Source organism: Astatotilapia calliptera, chromosome 9 (genome assembly GCF_900246225.1).
Source record: "Astatotilapia calliptera chromosome 9, fAstCal1.2, whole genome shotgun sequence".
In the NCBI taxonomy this organism is placed as follows: domain Eukaryota; kingdom Metazoa; phylum Chordata; class Actinopteri; order Cichliformes; family Cichlidae; genus Astatotilapia; species Astatotilapia calliptera.
Genome location: NC_039310.1, coordinates 25,737,544 through 25,757,254, shown reverse-complemented (window position 1 = coordinate 25,757,254; position 19,711 = coordinate 25,737,544). Strand labels below are relative to the sequence as shown.

General features: G+C 37.9%; 1 protein-coding gene across 1 annotated transcript in view; it reads left to right on the top strand.

Moving 5' to 3' along the window:
- The window catches only part of LOC113029358 (cadherin-12-like), a 101,037-nt gene that overhangs the window by 30,931 nt on the left and 50,395 nt on the right, over positions 1-19,711 (top strand). Inside the window, exon 2 of the mRNA XM_026180189.1 lies at positions 1,991-2,401. Within this exon, the coding sequence (XP_026035974.1) occupies positions 2,156-2,401 (246 nt within the window). The 5' untranslated portion in view covers positions 1,991-2,155. The remainder of the gene's footprint in view (positions 1-1,990; positions 2,402-19,711) is intronic.

Genomic DNA, 19,711 nt, shown 5'->3' with positions numbered 1-19,711 from the left:
TCGGTACAACAGTCATTTGCTCAATAATGAATGAGCTTAACAAATTAGGCTCCTTGTGTAATATTTCATTCTCTTCTGTGCAATGGACTAATGAGTGATTGTTCAATTACAATACCATTTCAGTCCTTTTATTAATAATAATTTTTTAAAAAAAAAAGACTCACCTGACATCCATAATTGCAAGTAAATTAGTTTGAAACTGTATATTTTTTATGTCTGTCTAAACGCAGACAAAAATGGGGTTTCTAAATTATGTACTTTAGCAATCCGGTTTCTCTCTATATAATCTCTAGACACACACAAACGGTCATGTTTTTGTGTTCCATTCTCATTTGTTTATTTAAGACTGGTGGATATGTGTGTTAGATCAACACTAAAGTATACCACAGGGGCTGAGCGGTCAGAAAAACTATTAAAAATGCGCTGTGGAGTCGTTTCAATATTATCTAAAATCTGCATGCCATATTTCTGCAAATACTGCAGGGCCATTATTTACCTGAACTGCAACAAGAAAGGTTTCATTTGAAGCTGGCTTGAATTAGAGGCAGGCTTTTATTTCTAGTTTCCTCTGTTTAATCAATACAAGTGTCCATGTATCAGCATTAAGTCTCGTTACGCACCAGTTTGCCCCGTTAAAGTCACCAACACGTGGTAACTTACTTTTGGGAGAGAGAGAGGGTGTGTGATCAGCGAGGTACTTTATATTAATGATTTCACATACATGTAAAATAATTCTCCAATGCACCAATGTACAGGTCAAAACAATTTGTAATACTTCAAGATGTTTACTGTACTGGAAAAAAGTCTAAGACTTCTCTAAGAAAGGCAGGCAAAATAAGGTGCATTTTCATTAACATAATTTATGAACATAAATATTTAAGCAACTTAAATCCTTATGTTTACCAAGCAGTTTAGGTTTGTTCATACTTTACATCTGGCGCTATAGCACAAGTAAGACCACAACACAACCATTATTGTTTTAACCGTTTTTACATTTTTCCTTCACTCATTGATGCAAAATCAGATCAAATGAACTTCTAATGAGTTTTATGCAAACAAAACCTCTTGGATATACTGTAAGTTCTAATGAAATCTAACATTATATGTCTTTGAGTGGTAATATGTATAATGAATATCTTCTACATGAGGTGCCACTTTTGTACAATACATGTCTGTCAAATGACACGCTACAGCAATAGGTTCAATCTCCTGTGGCCACTAGTTGTCAAAATGCACTCCACATAAGAGCGATGTCTGAAAGAAAGCAACGTATCCTAAAGAAATCACTGAGAGCATGTTGACATTTTACACAATACGCATGTCAATTTGATATATGAACTGCCAATGTATCACGTTTTATTTTCAGATGGCTGCGTGCAACGTTTGTCAGGTTTTTTTTTTTTTTTTCAGTAGAGTTCAACTTTCAAGTTTCATTGGGTTTCATACTAAGACAAGGTTTGTGAGGCAAAACATAAAGCTAATCAGCAACCTCTCATTAAAGCGTCACTAAATAATACATAACTTTGAACTTCTGTGGGAAATCATGGCAGTGACAGGTCCACAGCACAGTGGCACACAGTGGTTTGACAGCAAGAATAAAGTCTCAGTTTTCACTAAAGAGATGAGTAGTCTAGATAATTAGTGCATGCGTCAATAAGAACCGTCTGGTGTAGAGGTAATCTATCACCAGGCAAATAATTACAACAATTATTTTTATGCTTGAGAATCAAAGTAGTCTCATTTATCACTGTGCAGTTAAAAAGTAAAGCATGGAGGTTGGGGGAAGAATAAAGGCTATGCTGTACTATCGATTCACTGACATTTATGAATAGCAGGATAACAGCACTTCATATCAACCTGTGATAATCACAAGTGCTGTAAGACATTCCTGGACTGTCTCTAATCAGAATTAGCTGTATTATTACAGTTTGGTGCAGGTGTGGAGGATAAGGACGTCTTTTCGACTAAACATTTGTTTTCTTTCCTTCAGGTGATGAGCTCCACAACTCTCTAAGAGGGATCCTGACAGACCGGGGAGAGCTGCAGAGTCTCACAACTCACCCATTTTCCATACACGCCATCGCAGATTGTTTCACTGTGGCTCAGTTCTCGTCACTGGACTTTAACTTGGGGACCTGAACCGCACAGATCGCCAATGCTAACAAGGAACTGCCTGCTGCTGTTCCTGTGGATTCTTGTCGACGAGGGTTCGGTCTCTTATTTACGTCCACCTTTACCACCATTGGGACGGAGCAGGACGGGAAGGGAGCACACCAGGAGGTTGGTGGGCCCAATGAGGAATGGGGCAGCTGGATTTCAGCGGGTCAAAAGGGGCTGGGTGTGGAACCAGTTCTTTGTACTGGAGGAGTACATGGGGTCAGATCCGCAGTACGTGGGCAAGGTAAAAAACTTTTTTTTTTTTCCCACTGTTATTTATGGTGCAGCAGAAGTCATAAATCACATAGTAAGGAGCCTAGGAGAAATTGAATTGGGAGTAAATGGAGGGAGCGATAGAACATGAGGAAGATAAAATGGGAGGAAGGGAACAGAAAAAAAACCTTCTAGTTTAGAGTAACTATAAAACTACCCTAAAACTACCAGTATTTTAGATGGGAAATATTTTATTCCTTGAGGTTATAATTAATTATTGACTATTTTAATACCATGTACTTATACAAGTAACAGCAAATACTAGAAGTTGCCTATTTTCATTCAACCCCAAGAACTTTACCTCTTTAATCTAATAATGCTCCTAAGGCTTGTAAATCTGCTCCTATTTCTTAGTGTTTTATGATGTGACCAGCATCACGCAAGAAAAAAATCCAGACCTAATAATGGAGCTGTGCCACAAGATTTCCACGTTAGACCAGCCACACATGACATTGAAGTGGTGAAAGGTTTGATGGTGTGGTAGAAATAAATTTAAATTACAGTCCTTGTAAAGGTGTCAGAACATCATAGTTATGAGCCACGGAAGATGCTGACAGCAATAAAAAGACAGCAGAGACCCAACAGCCTGATCCGAAACCAGACGGAGATATATACACATACATCCCATCAAACTCACATCTTTTTGTGTCACCTCAAACCTTGGCCGTCCCCGCTTTTTAGCACAGGATTTCTTATTCACTGTTCTGGCTTAAGACATTCGTAAGCAAACTCTGTGGGGGTTTAAGGCTAAAGTTGTAATTTGGCACTCCAAGCTTACATAGGATAATAGTAAGACTGACTTATCTGCCTCAGTGCCACTGCAATCAGCCCTGACAAGCCACGCTGTTTGTGGAAGTCTCTGAGGCTAAAGCAGGGCCAGGGAAGCAGCTGTCTACTGCACTCCTAAATCACTTAATCCTGGGCGGCTGCTCTTCTTCAAAATAATTGACTGATTCTTCAACATATGAAAAGCATTTGGAGATCCTCGGACCTTTGTTGGGAAAATCTTAAGGGAGAGGATTTCCCTTTGAATCTTAACCTTTTTATTGTACACTGTTAAATGGCACGGGGAGCGCTGGAGTGGGTTACCATTTACACACACTTCTGTGATATCATATTGAACGGTAATGTGAGAAATGTTCAAACAGAGAGCATACTAAGAGATAAAGATGTAGGTGAAAGGGTTCAAGGACCTTAGGAAGCAGCTTTGTTTACAGGGCACATTAATGGACTATAATTGACCATAAGTCTGCAATGAATGCGTGTTCTATATTACATCAATATCTAATGTGGTAATGTTTTCACTTTAGAGTGTACTCATGATTTCCAGCCAGTGACCTGCAGTGAATTGGAGCTCAAGACACTTTTGTTTTATCCTCTGTGGCAGAAGTGTCCTTCTGGACCAATTGAAGTAGTAATTATCTGACAACAGAGAGGCAACTGAACCCAAGAGGAAAAAGTTTAGTGAAACAGCTGAAGCAGTTTGGGGTATTTTTTTAACATACGCTAAGTAATATAGAAAGCACAAGTAGTGTACATGTGACTAGTTTATCCAAATGCACACCTATAGCTCAAAAAGGGTATTTTAATGAGACATGGTTTGTGAGTATGTTACCCGGCATTTATTTAGGTATATAACGTACTCAGTGCTGTTATTATTCATTACTTTTTGTGTTTTTATTATTATTTTTATTGTTTTGCCTTTATTTGATAGCTGCAGCAGAGATCTATGGGAAATGTGGGGAAAGCAAAGAGGAGAATGAAACATGAAAAGGAACCAGGAGCTGAACTGAATTCTGAATACAGCAATCACTATACTTTAGTACGTGATTGTTAAAAATGCTGTCATAAGAGATTTATCAACAATGGACTAATAAGGGGGGGGGGGGGGGGGGGGGATTTTACATGCCACACTCCAATTTATCAAGGAGATGATTAATGCAGACAATTAATCTTTCCTTTTAAAGTTTAAATGGCACGATCTGACTGTAGGAACAGCGCTCACAGAGGAAGCTCAGAAAAAGGTACTTCTGACAGCAGGAGGAGAACGACTTGCATCCATGCATGTGTGAGACGAATGACAAACACTAATAAATCCTGACCCTGTTAGCAATAATCAAAATCTATTTCGAGAGCATTAAATGCATCACTGCCAACTGTAATTTTGACAGCCAAATCACTACTAATTAGTGCTGGCCAATAAATAAAAAAAACAAAACAAAACACGAGTCACATTACAAACAAGGTGTATTTCTGCCAGTTGTTCTGACAGCACAGAATGCAGACACGTATCGGACGAGGAATGGGGACATTGCCAGTACTGGTATTATGGATCAGTAAGTTTGCCTATTAACTAGTGCCTTTGCCTGAACACACCAGCTGTTTGTGGAGAAGGAAGATGTTAAAGCACAGCGGGATAACATTTAGTTGTGCTTACATCTGCCTTGCTGTACGTCAAATTGTCAGAACACGCTCACCTCAGTTTTAGACTTCACCAAAACAATATCAGCGCCAATGCAATCGGCACAAACATAACTGGATAACATGCAATTCTACCTGGTTTTACTGCTTGACTATTCCCACTAAAATAACTCATGTTTCAAAGCATCTGACAGACATAAATAACCAAATCATTTTGTGTATCTCAGAATATCCTGCTTCTTCTATTATATTGGTAAATGTATTTATTTTTCCTAGTTGCAAATCCATTTAATAATGATGCAACAAACCTAATTGGGCATTTCTGTACTTCTACCTGGGGCAGCATGTGCATGGTGATTAGTATCGTTACTTTACAGCAAGAAGGTCCTGACATCTGGCCTGGCCCTTTCTGTGTGGAGTTCAGATGTTTGCAAGGTTCTCTCTGAGTACTCTGGGTTCTGCCCGTAGTCCAGTTATTGGGTTTAGGTGGTTCTAAATATGCCATGGGTGTGTATGTGACTGTAAGTGTCTTCCTCCATGTGTTAGCTGTGACAGACTGGCGATCTGTGGTAGCTGGGATGGGCTCCACCCCCCCCCCCCCCCCCCTCCCCCTCCCTGTGACTCGGATAAGCAGAAGAAGATGGATGGATACAGTTACCTGATATAACTGATATAAAAAGATGATTCACTGGTCCAGCTTTAGTTTGCTTGATTTAATTTACCTTAGTCCTGTCTTAGTGGCTTACATAAGGTTTAGCTAGAGCAACTGAAGGTCTTTTAAACATGATATAATACTAAAAATAAATAACAAGGTTCTGGGTGACAGACTTATGTAAATTTGTGAGACTAGGTTGTCTGTAAAGGGCAGAAGAAAAACACATGAAAAAAAAAAAACACATCAAATGCTGCCTGATCTATTTTGGATTAATGAGTGCAAGCAAAGCAAGATTTCTTTTCTTCTGCACCACAAGCAGAAAGATATGCCATGTCTGCATTTTCACTTGTTCTGTTATTATCAGATGAGTACAAAATAAAGAAAATGAATCTACACTCCAGCTTATATACCGTTTAATATATGCCATCTAAATTAAAAATACAAACTGTGTAACTGTGTGTGACAAAAAAAAGAACCACAGAGCTACAATATTCACACTGTTTTTAAACACATCATATATCTTAATATTTAGATAGGATTTTATACACTCCAACACTAACAGCTACATGCTCGGGAACTTAAGGTAGGAGACACTAAACGTGAGAGGAATGTTAGAAACGCTACAGTCACAACTGCAGGTTCACCTCCACTACTTACTTAATTACCCCGATTTCTCCCAGAGGTGTAAGTAAGGTCACCGGATTCAGCAAGGTCTTTAGCACTACTACTACTAGTCCCAACTGCTTGTATTAACAAATGCTCTGAGTTCTTGCATTTTTTTTTTTACTTTTCTGCATACAATCACAATGCTTTATGGACTTTTTTCTATTAAAGATGCACTTAGAGTGAATCACATTTACATTTGAAAAAGCAAAAAAAGGGCATGTTAATACCAGATTTGATTTGTAGTGTAAATAAAGGAAACATAGTCTGCCAAGGATATTATAAAGGTTTTAAACCACATTAACATGTCATGCTCGTTGTTCACTTTTATGGTGAGGTTGTTCTCAGCAATGTGAAGAAACAAGCTTTAATGCCATAAACATAAAAGTAAAACAAATATATTTTCACCATCTTTCTCTGCTGTTTATAACGATAGCACATAAAGTATTGTGTCAGCGTTTGTGTGTACAGCATTGTTTCTTTGCTGTTCCATTAGTATTTTCACAGCACTTTTCATTCACTGAATGGTTAGGCACCTAAATTTAAATTAAGTTTTCCACAGTGTAATTGTCTACTAATGAGACTGCATCATCAATGTGGTTTCATTCCCTCAAATTTAAAGTAATACGCTGCACCGACAATACGTTTGCAGAGACAGTTACTGAAAGTTGCACCAGCAGGTAGAGCTTGTCACTAACAGAGGGACAGTTACAACACCAGCTGTGGTGGCCACGTCATCTTCTTGCTGACAACTTGATATAGCTGCTGTAGAATGTTTGGCACACATTGCAAATGTTTTCTTAAATCTGATGCGTTGGCTGTTTCGATGTTTCGAAACTCGTGTACATTCAGTATCAGTCCGGTGCAATTAAAACATGAGCTGGAGGGGAACTTCATGTGCTGGCCCAATGTAGCAAATAGTAAATTAATTGATTAATCTCTATCGCTAAACTATAACCAATAGAAAGGCATGATCATTAATAAATGCAACGCTAAATGTGCATTTGCATAGTGATAAATTTACTGCTAATGTCAATAAGCTGCACCCCTTTTAATACAACCATCAATAAAATCCTAACGACACCTAACCATGCACTTAACTCAAGAATATACGTGAAGAAAATTTTAAGACTCATGTTGACAGCATCATTATTGCAGTTTAGCAACGAAGCCCTGAGGGCTCGTGGGGGTTAATATAACAACCCTCTGTACCCTCAATAAGATAATGCTGAGGCCTTTCGTGTGCCAAGCAGTGATTATCTGACGTTAAAAAAAAAAAAAAAAAACTATTAACAGCGTGGCTGCATATCAAGTCAAACTGCTTCCTCTCACTCTCGATTAAACTCTCCAATGAGTTCGGGAGCTATTTTCGAGATTTTTCCTCTGACATCATGTCACTTTCTGTTTAAAGTTGATGGCTATGGATGTTGGAAGCAATTCCCTAAGATTTTTAATAATATGGAAACTCAGAATACACTTAAACAGCACTTGTCTTCTGAATGACAACACTATCTTAATACTTAAGAGTAGAGATGTAATCAAAACCCAATGTATCTCTTATTTTTGCCAACCAGACTGCTGGGATTTTTCTAGCTTGATGCTCCAATTTTATATAAAGTCATGCATATTGTGAGTACTTTATATTGCATTGCATATGGATGCTCAAGACAATATGATTATATACAGTTAGAGGAAGGTAAAGAGAGATTATTACACTGATACTAAACTAAAAACTTTGTTTTCAGTTTTTTCAGTGCAACATTATCTAAGAATTGTAACTGAGTACTGGCCCCAGATAAGAAATGTTTTCATGTTATCAAATCCATCTGAACTGTACGCCTGAATTGTTTTTTTTGGGGGGGTTTTTTGCTGTTGTTGTTTTTTCTAAATCAAGCAGTGCACTGTAAAATGACAGTATAAAGCTTGTGACACTGGATGCTTTTGCAAACTTGATTCACATGCATGATTTTTTTTTTTTTTACCATGTATTCATTCTAAGAGATAATTAACCAGTTGTACTGAAGATGAAAAAAATAGACATGATAGGGAATCCACTATTTTCTCTTTATGCAAGTCATGAGAAAATGACAACAATGGAATGTGCTGCCAATGACAGTCTCAAAAGATACTCAACAAATTATACACTTGGCAAGAAAAAGCAGACAGGGAATTGCTTTCATTAAAAAAAAAAAAAAAAAAATTAAAAAACGCAGCAACACGGTGGCACAAAGCAATTATTTAACCCGTAACGGCACTGAAGGTTAAAGAGAAAGCCAATCAATTTAAAGAGTCACATTTACAACCCATACAAGGAAAGAAAAAATATATGCAGTGTATGCAAAGACATGCAGGACATGCCCCAATGCCCTGCTTTTCACACTTGCAGACAAAAGGTCACTTATTTACATATAAGTCAATAAGCCTCTTTTTCTAGAAAGGGCAGAGCTGTTTCTCCCACAACTTGTTTGTTTCCTGCCTGACAAGGAATGACCATCCTTCTTTTTATTGATGGCTCTTCCTCCCAGTACCACCCCACACCTGGCTGAGATTTATTACTGATGTGAAGCCTGCAATTTAATCTTTCAATGAGGACCTATAAGAAGGACATAAAAACCTTTTCAGCAAGACTTATGCACCAGGCTCAACAAAGAGAGCGATTCCATCAGCTGACCATATGAAATTTACAAGCCTTACTCTGCGATAGTATGTTCCACACTGTTAAATACAGTTTGTTTTAAATGCTATGGAATTAAGCTGTAAAGCTAAAACCTGAAGACGGCCATATAAAAGCAGCAAACCTGTTTACATCATTTGATGATGACAGCCACTGCTGTAAAATACTTGGGATAAAATACTTTGATTGACTACAAGGCAAGCGAGCGGATAATTAACTTCAACTCCAAAACTCTCAGCCTTCATAACACTGTTTTGCATGAAGCTATGAAGACTGGTAGCCAGTGATCAACAGCTAAGCTACAGAAAGCTACAATTTGAAGAGTCTTTCAAGAATCCTGTTGAATTGTGCATGACTTCTATGCAGTATGTCCAACTTGTACATATGCTCCCTACCGGTCTCTGAATTCACCTCTGAATTCAAGTTTGCCACCTTTTTAATTCACTGTCACATTCTGCATAATTTGAAAGGATTGCTCTCCTGAAGAGTATGCATGGAGTGTGTCGGTGAGTCAGCTGCTCGTTACAACATATTAAGAGGTTGAGAGCATTTACAATTGTAATGTACGTTAGTGATGAATGCTGCGGGATTTCTGAAAAGAACAGCTGAAATAAAAGCTAATGATGCCATTCATCTGTCCTGCCAAAGTAATATATATTTCACATATTTTGTCCTCATGGGTAATGGGCTTTTTCCCCTGAATTGCTTGGGCCATATATCCAAATGGTGCACTAATGCCCCAATCAGTATCACTTTATACCATAGTCCACTTTTTCTATGTTTACAATGACACTGATGGGCAGTATTGTTGGCACTGTAGGCAGAAAATAGCATTGTGCATGTCATATCACACATCAATATATCGTTTAATCATGTGTGATATGAGGAAATGGAATGCAGCCTTAACCCTGTTTTCTGGGATCAACAGAATCATATATATCAATGTTTTATTTAAAGAAAGAAGAAGAAAAAAATCAGTACTGCATAATGTTATTTGCAAAAGGTAGCCTTGTGTACAACCAGTAATCTTAGCACGAGTTCCTCGGATTCTTGGCCTAGGAAACATTTACATCAAAAACAATTTACAATTGACCCATTTACAAATGGTAAACGCAGTTGTCTCAGTTCTGACTGCTGCTGTCGCACACCCACGACAATATCTGTCACTCTGTTACTGCCTCTTGCTTTCGCTCTCTCCCTTCCTCACACGTGTTTTCTGAGATTGCGTATCTACCAGTATAGCCTCCTGTATGAATATCTTTTTTTTTGTTAGCTTTTCGTCCCCATTACCTGACTGAGGTATGACACAAACCAGACAGGGAGCTCCGAGTTGTCAGCAGCAAAGAAATAGCTCGGAGGCCAGTATCGATCAGCTATAATAAGCTTGCAGGATTTGGCATAGTATTTTCCTTCCATCAGCCGCTGCTCACCAAAATTACCTGCAAAAACTTACAATGCAACCAGGAGTCATCATGTGCCCTGACAATACACGAACTTCAAGCCACCTGCAACGTACCCCAATGCCAACAGACTGCCATACTGTCATCATACTCCTGAGTTGCTAGGACAGTGGTTGAATGGCTGAACTGAATGGTGGTTTCAGACCTTATCTAATGAATACAAGACAGCAATAGAACAGGGGCGCATAAGAGCAGTGGAATGTTTTACTCTCATTAACAGTGCACAGTATAAATTCTGACAGGTGACATATAGAATATGCCCTGGTCTTGCTCAAAGCATAATCCACAATTAAATATGGATTAGAATCAATTTATTTAATAAATATAAAGTATAATAAATATGCAAAGAAGAGCTTTGTGATACCAGTCAGGAAGCATGTTTCGCTTGTATACCACGAAATGTGAATAATCCACAGAGACATTTAACTGCATTTAAAGACAAGAAGAGCAAGTACGTTCTAACTCTTTTTCGACTTGTTTACAGTTTTGTAAATGCACTCAGTGGTGCGGGATTGCTGGACCATTCAGGGAACAATGTTGGCTCGCTATCAGCAAAGGGTTGTGGCTGTGATATGCATTCCTTAGAGGAGCTCCACATAATCCTGGTTGCAGAAATCCAATTACAGCATTTTCTACAGAGGTTGGTTACGTTCTCTGAAATCACTCAAATTAATCAATATGCAGGGTTTACTGCATTGCCAATGAGGAACCATGCACTGCAAATCCTAAAAGGAACAGGGATCACCGACCTCTTGCACAGTCAAGAATTTACTGCAAGGCAAATTCCAAATATGTGACTATTTTACAGCCGGTAAGATGAGCTACCATTTCCCATCATTTCTGCTAGTAGTTGAGTAGTCTGAGTCAATATTAGTATTTTGCCCTGATGATTAATAGATGAGTAGTTGCCTTAGCCATATTTGTTTTCAAAGCATTGCTGGCGCATTGGCTGCTCATCATTTCTTCAATACTGTGGAAATTAAAGGTTTAACCCTAAATCTAATCTTTTTTTTCCCCTTTAAAAGCTATGCCAACAAAATCTGAACTGCTTCGTGATCACTGAAACATTTGTCTGACAGTCTGTGAACACTAAAGGACATTAAAGAAAAAAAAAAAAAGAAATGTAAACAAATGAAATGTAAGTGCAGTGACAGTGTGAGCTTGGATGGCAACAGGAATCTCATTTCAGCTCCACACACGAGCAGTTTCTTTTTATAGCTGCCATGTCACCTGATACCTTGAGCAGAGAGTTTTACTAATTGTGCTTAACATGAAAAATGGAGAGGAAGGATATCATCACAAGCCAGCTCTTATTCACTCATTCTCCACAAGTTAATTTACTTAATGTGTGCAAATGAAATAAATGGCATTACTGAAAACTGTAACTGTTTTGTTCATGTGTTAGAAATTGGAAGCAGTGCTAGAACAATGGAAGGAATTTCCCTGTCTCTATTTTTAAAAAGCCGTATTGTTAAAAAGGTTATGGATACGATCATGTCTCTTGTCTTGTGGGTGTTTTATAGCTTAAACAAAGCATTTGTCTCCCTTCTTATTAATGGACTTTCTTTACATAATTGATTACCATTGTTAGTGCAATGGAATTTTTAATTAATATCAGTCAAGTTTCACTTATAATTAATGGGGCAATGAGCCTGTTCATTTTGCATTTGCATTTCTTTTTCATCTCCAATTCTGCAGCTCTGAATCAATGTGCAGGTTCCTCTCTTGGGTACTTGTATTGAATAAACTACAAATGTGAAAAATATTCTTTTTATGCCAATACCCAGAAGAGGCTTGTTTTCCCCCACTCTCTTCTTAGTTAAATGACAATTAAATATAAACTCTCATAAATACAATGTGATTATTTGCTCAATAGTACACAAAAATATGAATGCGCCCACAGTAGTACTGTGTTGACTGATGATAGGGCAGCCTATTGAGTCATTAGTATATTGATTAAACACCATCACATCACAAAGTAGAGTACATGGAAGCTATCGCAAACAACTAAACAACCTTAAGCAATCTGAAACAGTGCACTGTAAGAGACAGTGGTGTGAAGATGTTGGCTCAGCACTACTGACTACAGACTTCAAGTGCTCCCTGTTTTGTTTACTGGAACTGTGGCAGATAAAGTTATGTAACTGCAATCACATTGTGCGATTCATGTGTGATCAAAACAATTATTTTAAAATTCATTATCATATTTACATTGCTTGTTGCAGAACCTGTATTAGACGATGATGACTGAACACAGGTGTTTGTGCTGAGTGCGACCCTGTATGTTTCTTGTCAGCAGAGGTGGCAAAAGTACAGACATTCTATACTTAGAGGTACAAGAAGAAGTGCAGATACTAGTGCTAAAAACCACTCCAGTAAACGTCCAAGTACTGATTCAATTTCTTTACTCAAAAGTAAAAATGTACAAGCTCTCAAATGTAATCAAAGTAAGAAAGTAAAAAGTTGCTCTTTGGGGGACATATCTATTTTTGTGCAAAGCTAACTGAACCTTGTGCTGTATTAACATAATGACAAAATAATATCAGGAGATGGGAATGGAAAAACTTAAGTCCAAAAAAATTAGCTGTAGGGGCTCAGCGTGGGGAAAAGGATCTCACAGTAATTTCTACTGAGAGCTCCAGTAGATTTTCTTAATGTACAGGTTGTGATCAGCTGACCTGCTTCTCTCTGTGGATGCACACAACTGAATTCAGCAAGATGTCAGCGGATGTTTCATGAGTTGTCTTGGCCGATTTCCATCCTCACTGACAGTACACTGTTTATGCTGTATTTTTTCTAGACAGTATAAGTTGGTATGACGGTGGAATTCAGTCAGTGAATCTAAGCATCATCTGCTAAAATTCATATGAATCTCTGCAACACTCGTTGTAACTCTGACCATGAAACCACAGCCGCTGTGCACCACACGCTGTTCTTTACTTTAAATCCATCACAGTACAGCAAACTAACCTGTTTAACCTTCACTATGCACAGGATTTTCATGCAACCTTTAAATAGCAATGTTCCACAATATTAAAAAAAATCAAAACATACTGTCACATGTACAGACCCAATATCCGATTTAAAAACATGAGGACTTACATGTAAGCTTTAATTTTCCAGTTTATCAGATACCACAGAGCAGTTCTTACCTTTAAATGTATATCTTCTTCCGCTCCTGTCCTGTTTTTCTTATCTTTCTCCATCTCTGAGTGAAGTTAGCGCTCCTTCTTTTCTCTCCCTGTGAAATACAGCGGCTTTAGCTAGCAACACAATGTGCGACAAACCGCACATGAACAGTTTGTCTTTGCTGACGTTTGTTGAGCTGACAGAAACATTGCGTTTGAAATTACCTGACACTTAAAAAAGGTCACTCCTTTTATGCTCGCTCCTCTTCAGTAGGGCTAGTCATTCCAGTGTTGTGGCAATAAATAAATAAAAACACCAACCCACTTTTAGCCCCTTAATTTGGCACATCTCATCTCTTTTTATGCGATGTCCTCTGGCGATTAATACACGAACAGGATTTCTTATCATATGTTACTGTTTAGGCTCAAATCGGTTTGAAGACCAGCAGTGACATAAAATAACTCCTCTCAAGTGCATTAAAGCAAAAGTTACGAACCTGTTTTGAAAATGTAAAGAGTAGGAAGTAGTCTTGTGAGATACCACGGATTTCCTTTCCGAACCGATACCAAGTCAAATTCACGGCGCTATCAACGATACTGATCCGATACTTTGTACAAAAACTTAATGTGTTATTGTATTTCAGATTATAGCTTTATAATGATTACAGGACATCAGACTACTTGTTCTTATTGTTCAATTATGAAGAATTATCATAAAGAAATGTAAAAAGAACTAAAGTTGTGTGTTAATTGATGCTATTTGAACAGGTATCTTGTCATTTAACATGTATACTTGCCTGGACATTTCAGCAAAAACATTCAACATTCACACTTTCCCTCATTCACAGCAGTGCTGTGCCACACTACAAGTTTTGGTATCAATCCAATGCCAAGTAAATACAGGGCCAGGATTGCCGATATCAGTACAAATTATTTTAAGTTATTCAGGCAGCTAATTGTGGGAGAGTAGGTGCCATGACTTATGAGATAAATTCTCAGTTTGCAAATTCTGCACAGTTTTAATCACCACTATATCACTGTGATTGTTACTTTCCACAATAATTAGTTAACACAACAAAACACACCTTTCAGTTTTTCACGTGTTCTGAGACTGGGTTTTTGTTGACCTGGGATGTAAATATTTCTGTCTCTAAAGCACACAAAAACGTTCAGACATTTTTTTTATAGTGCATGTTTGCGGTTCATTTTTTGCAAAGAAATAATTAACACAGTTCAGTGGGCTACATACTGAACTTAATGGATAAAAGCAAAGTATCAATCCAATCGTGCTAGTACCGATCCGATACCAATACTAGAGTTGGTATTGATATTTGGATTGATAAGCCCACCGCTAGTAGGAAGTACAGATATTCACTAGGTATTCACTAGGGGTGGGTTTAAAAAATCAAATCGATTTTAGTTTGAATTATGCCATATCGATTCATTAAAACCTGAATTGATTTTTAAATATAAATGTATTTTTCAGTAACACCACAATCCTGAAAACCGAAATCTCACAGATTCTGAAGCTGCAGGTTTCGTCAGTCTCCAAACAAAACTCACTGAACCAGCAGCAAAAGAAGATCAACACTACGCTTCACATTTGAAAAACTTTGCTATGAATTCCTTCTTAATTTTGCTTTTACTTCCTGCACAGCTCTCTGTCAGTGTACTTAGAGACCAGTTTACCATCAAAAATCTCTATTTTCTGCATTATTCTCTTGCTTATTGTGCTTTCGTGCTGATTATGCGCCAGTCTACCGTTGTGTACCATGCCTTCGGGAGCTGTTTTTTTTTCTCCAAAAATGACCTCCAACAAGAAAGCCTCATTTCTGCTGTTGAATACCAAGGAAATGTAAACTTTAACAAATTATGTCAAATTGCAAAACGCTTAGCTGTGTCTCCAACAAAATATTTGTAACTTTGCCCTGCTTCACTTCAGCAGCATCAGGTAATGTTCATATGTTGATTCATGGTTTTCTTCTGTTTTTGATTTCCTGTGGAACATGTTTAAGTTGGTTATCTGCCATAAAAAGCCAGGCCAGCAAAATTTTCTTCATGGTTTTCCGTATTTGATCCTCAGTTGCTTTAACACAAAGGCATCTGCTGTGATGCTAACACCTCTGATGAAGTCTCACAAGTGTCAACTTTGTTTTTATACATGGATATAAAAATCTGAATATGTCTGATCATTCATACACTAATGAATGATCAGTATTATGATATTTCTGACTGTCTGAGTCAAAATTGAATCGAATTGGGATCTTGTGAATCTGAATCGGATCAGTTATAGAAATCAGTGACGATACCCAGCCCTAGCATTCACTCGTACGTCAGATCATTGCATTCAGGTGTTCCAGTCACCTTAATGGGCACAGGTAATATAAAGGACTTAGGCATGCAGAGAGCTTCTAAAAACCTTTTCGAAAGAATGGATCACTCTCAGGAGCTCAGTGAATTCCACTGTGGTATTGTAATAGGATGACACCTGTATAGCAAGTCCAGCCCTAAAATTTCATCACTGCTAAATATTTCACAGTCAACTGTTATTGGTGTTATTATAAAGTTGAAGCGATTGGGAACAGTCGTGAATGTACGTCACATGCATCACCAACACTAACAAAAAAGTGTCAGATACAGTGGTGTAAAGCATGATGCCACTTGACTCTAGAGCAGCATTCTCTGATATACCATATCACTGGCAATCTGATGTCAGTGGTCTCGGTTTGGCGATGCCAGGAAAATAGTGCGTGTCTGACTCCAATGTGCCAAGTATACTTTTGGTAAAGGGGAGATTATTGTGTGGGGTTGTTTTTGCAGGAGTTGGGCTCGACCCCTTAGTTCCAGTGAAAGGAACTGTTAATGCTGCAGCTTAACAAGACAGTTTGGATAATTTCATGCTCCCAGCAGTTTGGTGATGGCCTCTTCCTGTTCCTAAGCAGTCCTAAAACAAGTTTCAGACTAGCTGCCTGAGATTATACCCTTGGTTTGAACTTATAATGGTGAAATGAGTTGCGCGATTTCTAATATACACAGGGCTGATGTGGTGATAGTTATAGGAAAACTGAAAGAATGCAGAATGCCATGGAGACATGGCCATGGAATAATATAAAACTTCCAAAGCAAATATAAACAGAGCAGATGTTACAGCAATCATGTAGTTTAAGGAAAAGCACAATCAAAACACAATCTCTACCAAGGATAGGGCAATAAAATCTTTAGTTAAGCTCACAGTGTATACGAAAACCCTCTTGCGGAAAACATTTAAGTGAAGAATTCCCTCCGCAATTTTGAAATATGTATTTCAAGCCCTCGCTGTTCACTATTAATTTAATTTCATCTTCCCACAGTTGGAAATCTACTGTAGTACAAGTGATTTCATAAACCGTTTGAATAGATTTTGAATGTTTACAAGATTGCAAAACAGGACACAAGGTGAAAGATGCATGAACCATAGTTACACAAAACCCTTATTCATCTTGTACTCTTCTTGATGCTCTGATACTGTCCAACTAAAACACCAGGTACTAGAATACACAGTGTTTTATTAAAGACCAGCAAACTCTGAAGCACAAATTCCTGGGGAGCACTGGAGGGCAACAACACTTAAACCATACTGCTGTCAGTCAAAAGATCCACAAGAAATGGCTGCCTTTCATTTGGCTCAACAAAATACAATTCTCCACATAAGAGTGCGTATATCCACAAAGGACTGTGTTTATACCCCAGGCCCTAGGGTATCTGAATGTAGTTTAACCCGCAGACATGGTACTGTGTTACATATAGCATCAGAAAATGATAAATAACTGTAATCATTACTGCTCCAAAAAGTGCTGCCCAGATTTTGTGATGAAGACAGTTTAATTAGAGAGGGAGCTCTCTGCCCAGCTGATTTTACAAGAGCCTGATGCATCCTACAACAGCGGAGACAAGAAGCAGGGAACTGCAGCCAGCAACATCATGGCAGGTTTACTAAATGATGAAATGCACAGCCAAGCACAGTGGCCAAAGTAAGAGCACAATGGCTTAAACCAAAGTAGAATATAAACAAAGGAAAATAAAACAGCCCAATTATACTTTATAAAGACAGAAAACATATCAGGAAGCCTATTGCATCTAGGTGCATAGGTGCATCTGCACCTATTGCCTTTGCATCCTTAAGCAAAGCCATCACAGAATTTCCCACATGGATTCTACGTTTTACAAATCAATAATCCGAACAGAGAAAAAGTAAACCACATCTTTTTTCATAGCCACTGAAACCAAAACCCTTCTGTCTTTTCTTGATTTTTATAATTACTGATTCACATTTTACATTTTTGAGACATGGCATGACTCAAAATGATGGGGAAAAAAAAGAATCATAACAACTCAAACTATTTCATCAACTTCTCTGCTGCAATAAACAAATGTCAATTGGATATCTGAAAAAGCTGAACAGATGGGCCAAAACCATGACGCACATGCTGCACAAGCCTGCACACATGCTAGCAGGAAACAAACAAAATTCAAGTGTACATGAAACAAATCTCACAGAAGCTATAAGCAGGACATCAGCCAGGCATAATGGCACAGCAGCCTATAGCCCAACATCACAGCAAAAAGTAAAATAGATGATTATAGATAATAAATAAGAATGTTCCTCTTAAATGTTTTAGGTCAGACGCAAAAAGAAAGGAAGCAAGAAATCAGACAAAAAAACAGTAATGATTTAAATTAATTAATTAATTTTGGACTTGAGAAACCTGGTGAAATAATTGACATACACTGGCAGTCAATACGTCGTTATATATTATGCATCACCCAGCCCTTGCACTCATACACATACACAGGCAAAAGTAAAACTGCAGCGAGCCTGAGATTGACAAATGGCACAGAGGCACAATGGCACCCAGAAATGGAGAAAATGACAAATGGAGTCACTGAATCATATGCTATATTTTGTAATCACAGTGTTTTCTTTAATGTGGTATTTAATACGATATTTTCATCAAACCCAGAACTCCTCGGGTCTTTGCAGTCCTCATGAGCTCATGTTACTCCATTTAGCAGCAAAGCATTGTAACATTAAGCAAAACTATTCCTGGTTTCTGATGGCATAGGTGTGTGTGTAAGTGTGTGAGTGTGCTTTTCTTTTTAAGCTGCTAATTACTTGGCATTTTGCACATTAAGTTCTATTGACTTCATCCACAACATCTTCCAGTTACCGTCTATCATTCCATCCATCCAACCATCCTGTTAACCAGTTCAAGATCGCTGGGGACTGGACACTTTCCCAGGTAGGGAACACCCAGGACAGGTCACCAGTCTGTTGCCTGGCCAGTTCAAAATTTATTTTTTAATTTTTTAATTCTGTGTGGTTGCTTTGTCTGTCCCTGTAGTTCCCAAAGCGAGGCTCCTTCCTTATCAACATATCTTCCAAACTAGAAGTTTCCACCCTCAACCCCGTGTCATTGCCCATTGGGTTGAGTGCAGGCACTCATCCTCACATGAAATGAAGATGCATTGTTAAAGTTTTAAAAATGAGTTTTTCTGTACACTTACAGTGCTGCCCTGTAGGCGGATAGCAACAAAAGAAATACCCCAAAGCCTTTTACAATGTTAATTTGAGACACATGAAAAATCACAATTAATTATCATTAAAATTAAGAGACCCTCTGGGATAAATGAAACTGCTCAACCATTCAAGCATGATTGGAAAGAAGTTTTCAGTTGCAAATACTGACACTATTGTTTCATTGTAAGCACTTGCAACAAGTTTTCATTTTATTCTGTTTAGTTTTAATACTTTATGACAGGCACGTTACGACATCCCTTTCTTTCAAGGACTGAATTCTCTTCATGTGGAGACACTTGATCCACTGGTTTCTCTTCATTATAAGACCAACATGTCCCTCGGCAAGAGGGCCTTCAGCCAATAAATGTTACCATCTTTTGCTTTAACTCACATGTCAGTTAGTGGTTAAATTGACATAAGATGGTAGTTTTAAATTAACAGTAGTACATAAGGGTATAATATAAGCACAGCACATCTGCATATAGGAAACCAAGTAAAAAGGTACTTTTTAATTATTTAACGTTGGTTGTGGCCCACATTCTGCTACATCATGATATATACTGTTACGATGTTACAGTACATGCCAATCATAAGTTAGAATCACCTTATATTACTAACTAAGGATAAATGCAAACACATTTTGTTGTTACAATATCTAGTTTGTGCCTGAGGATCATACTTTTATCATTATTACTTTATGTATATTAGACAATAATAATACTT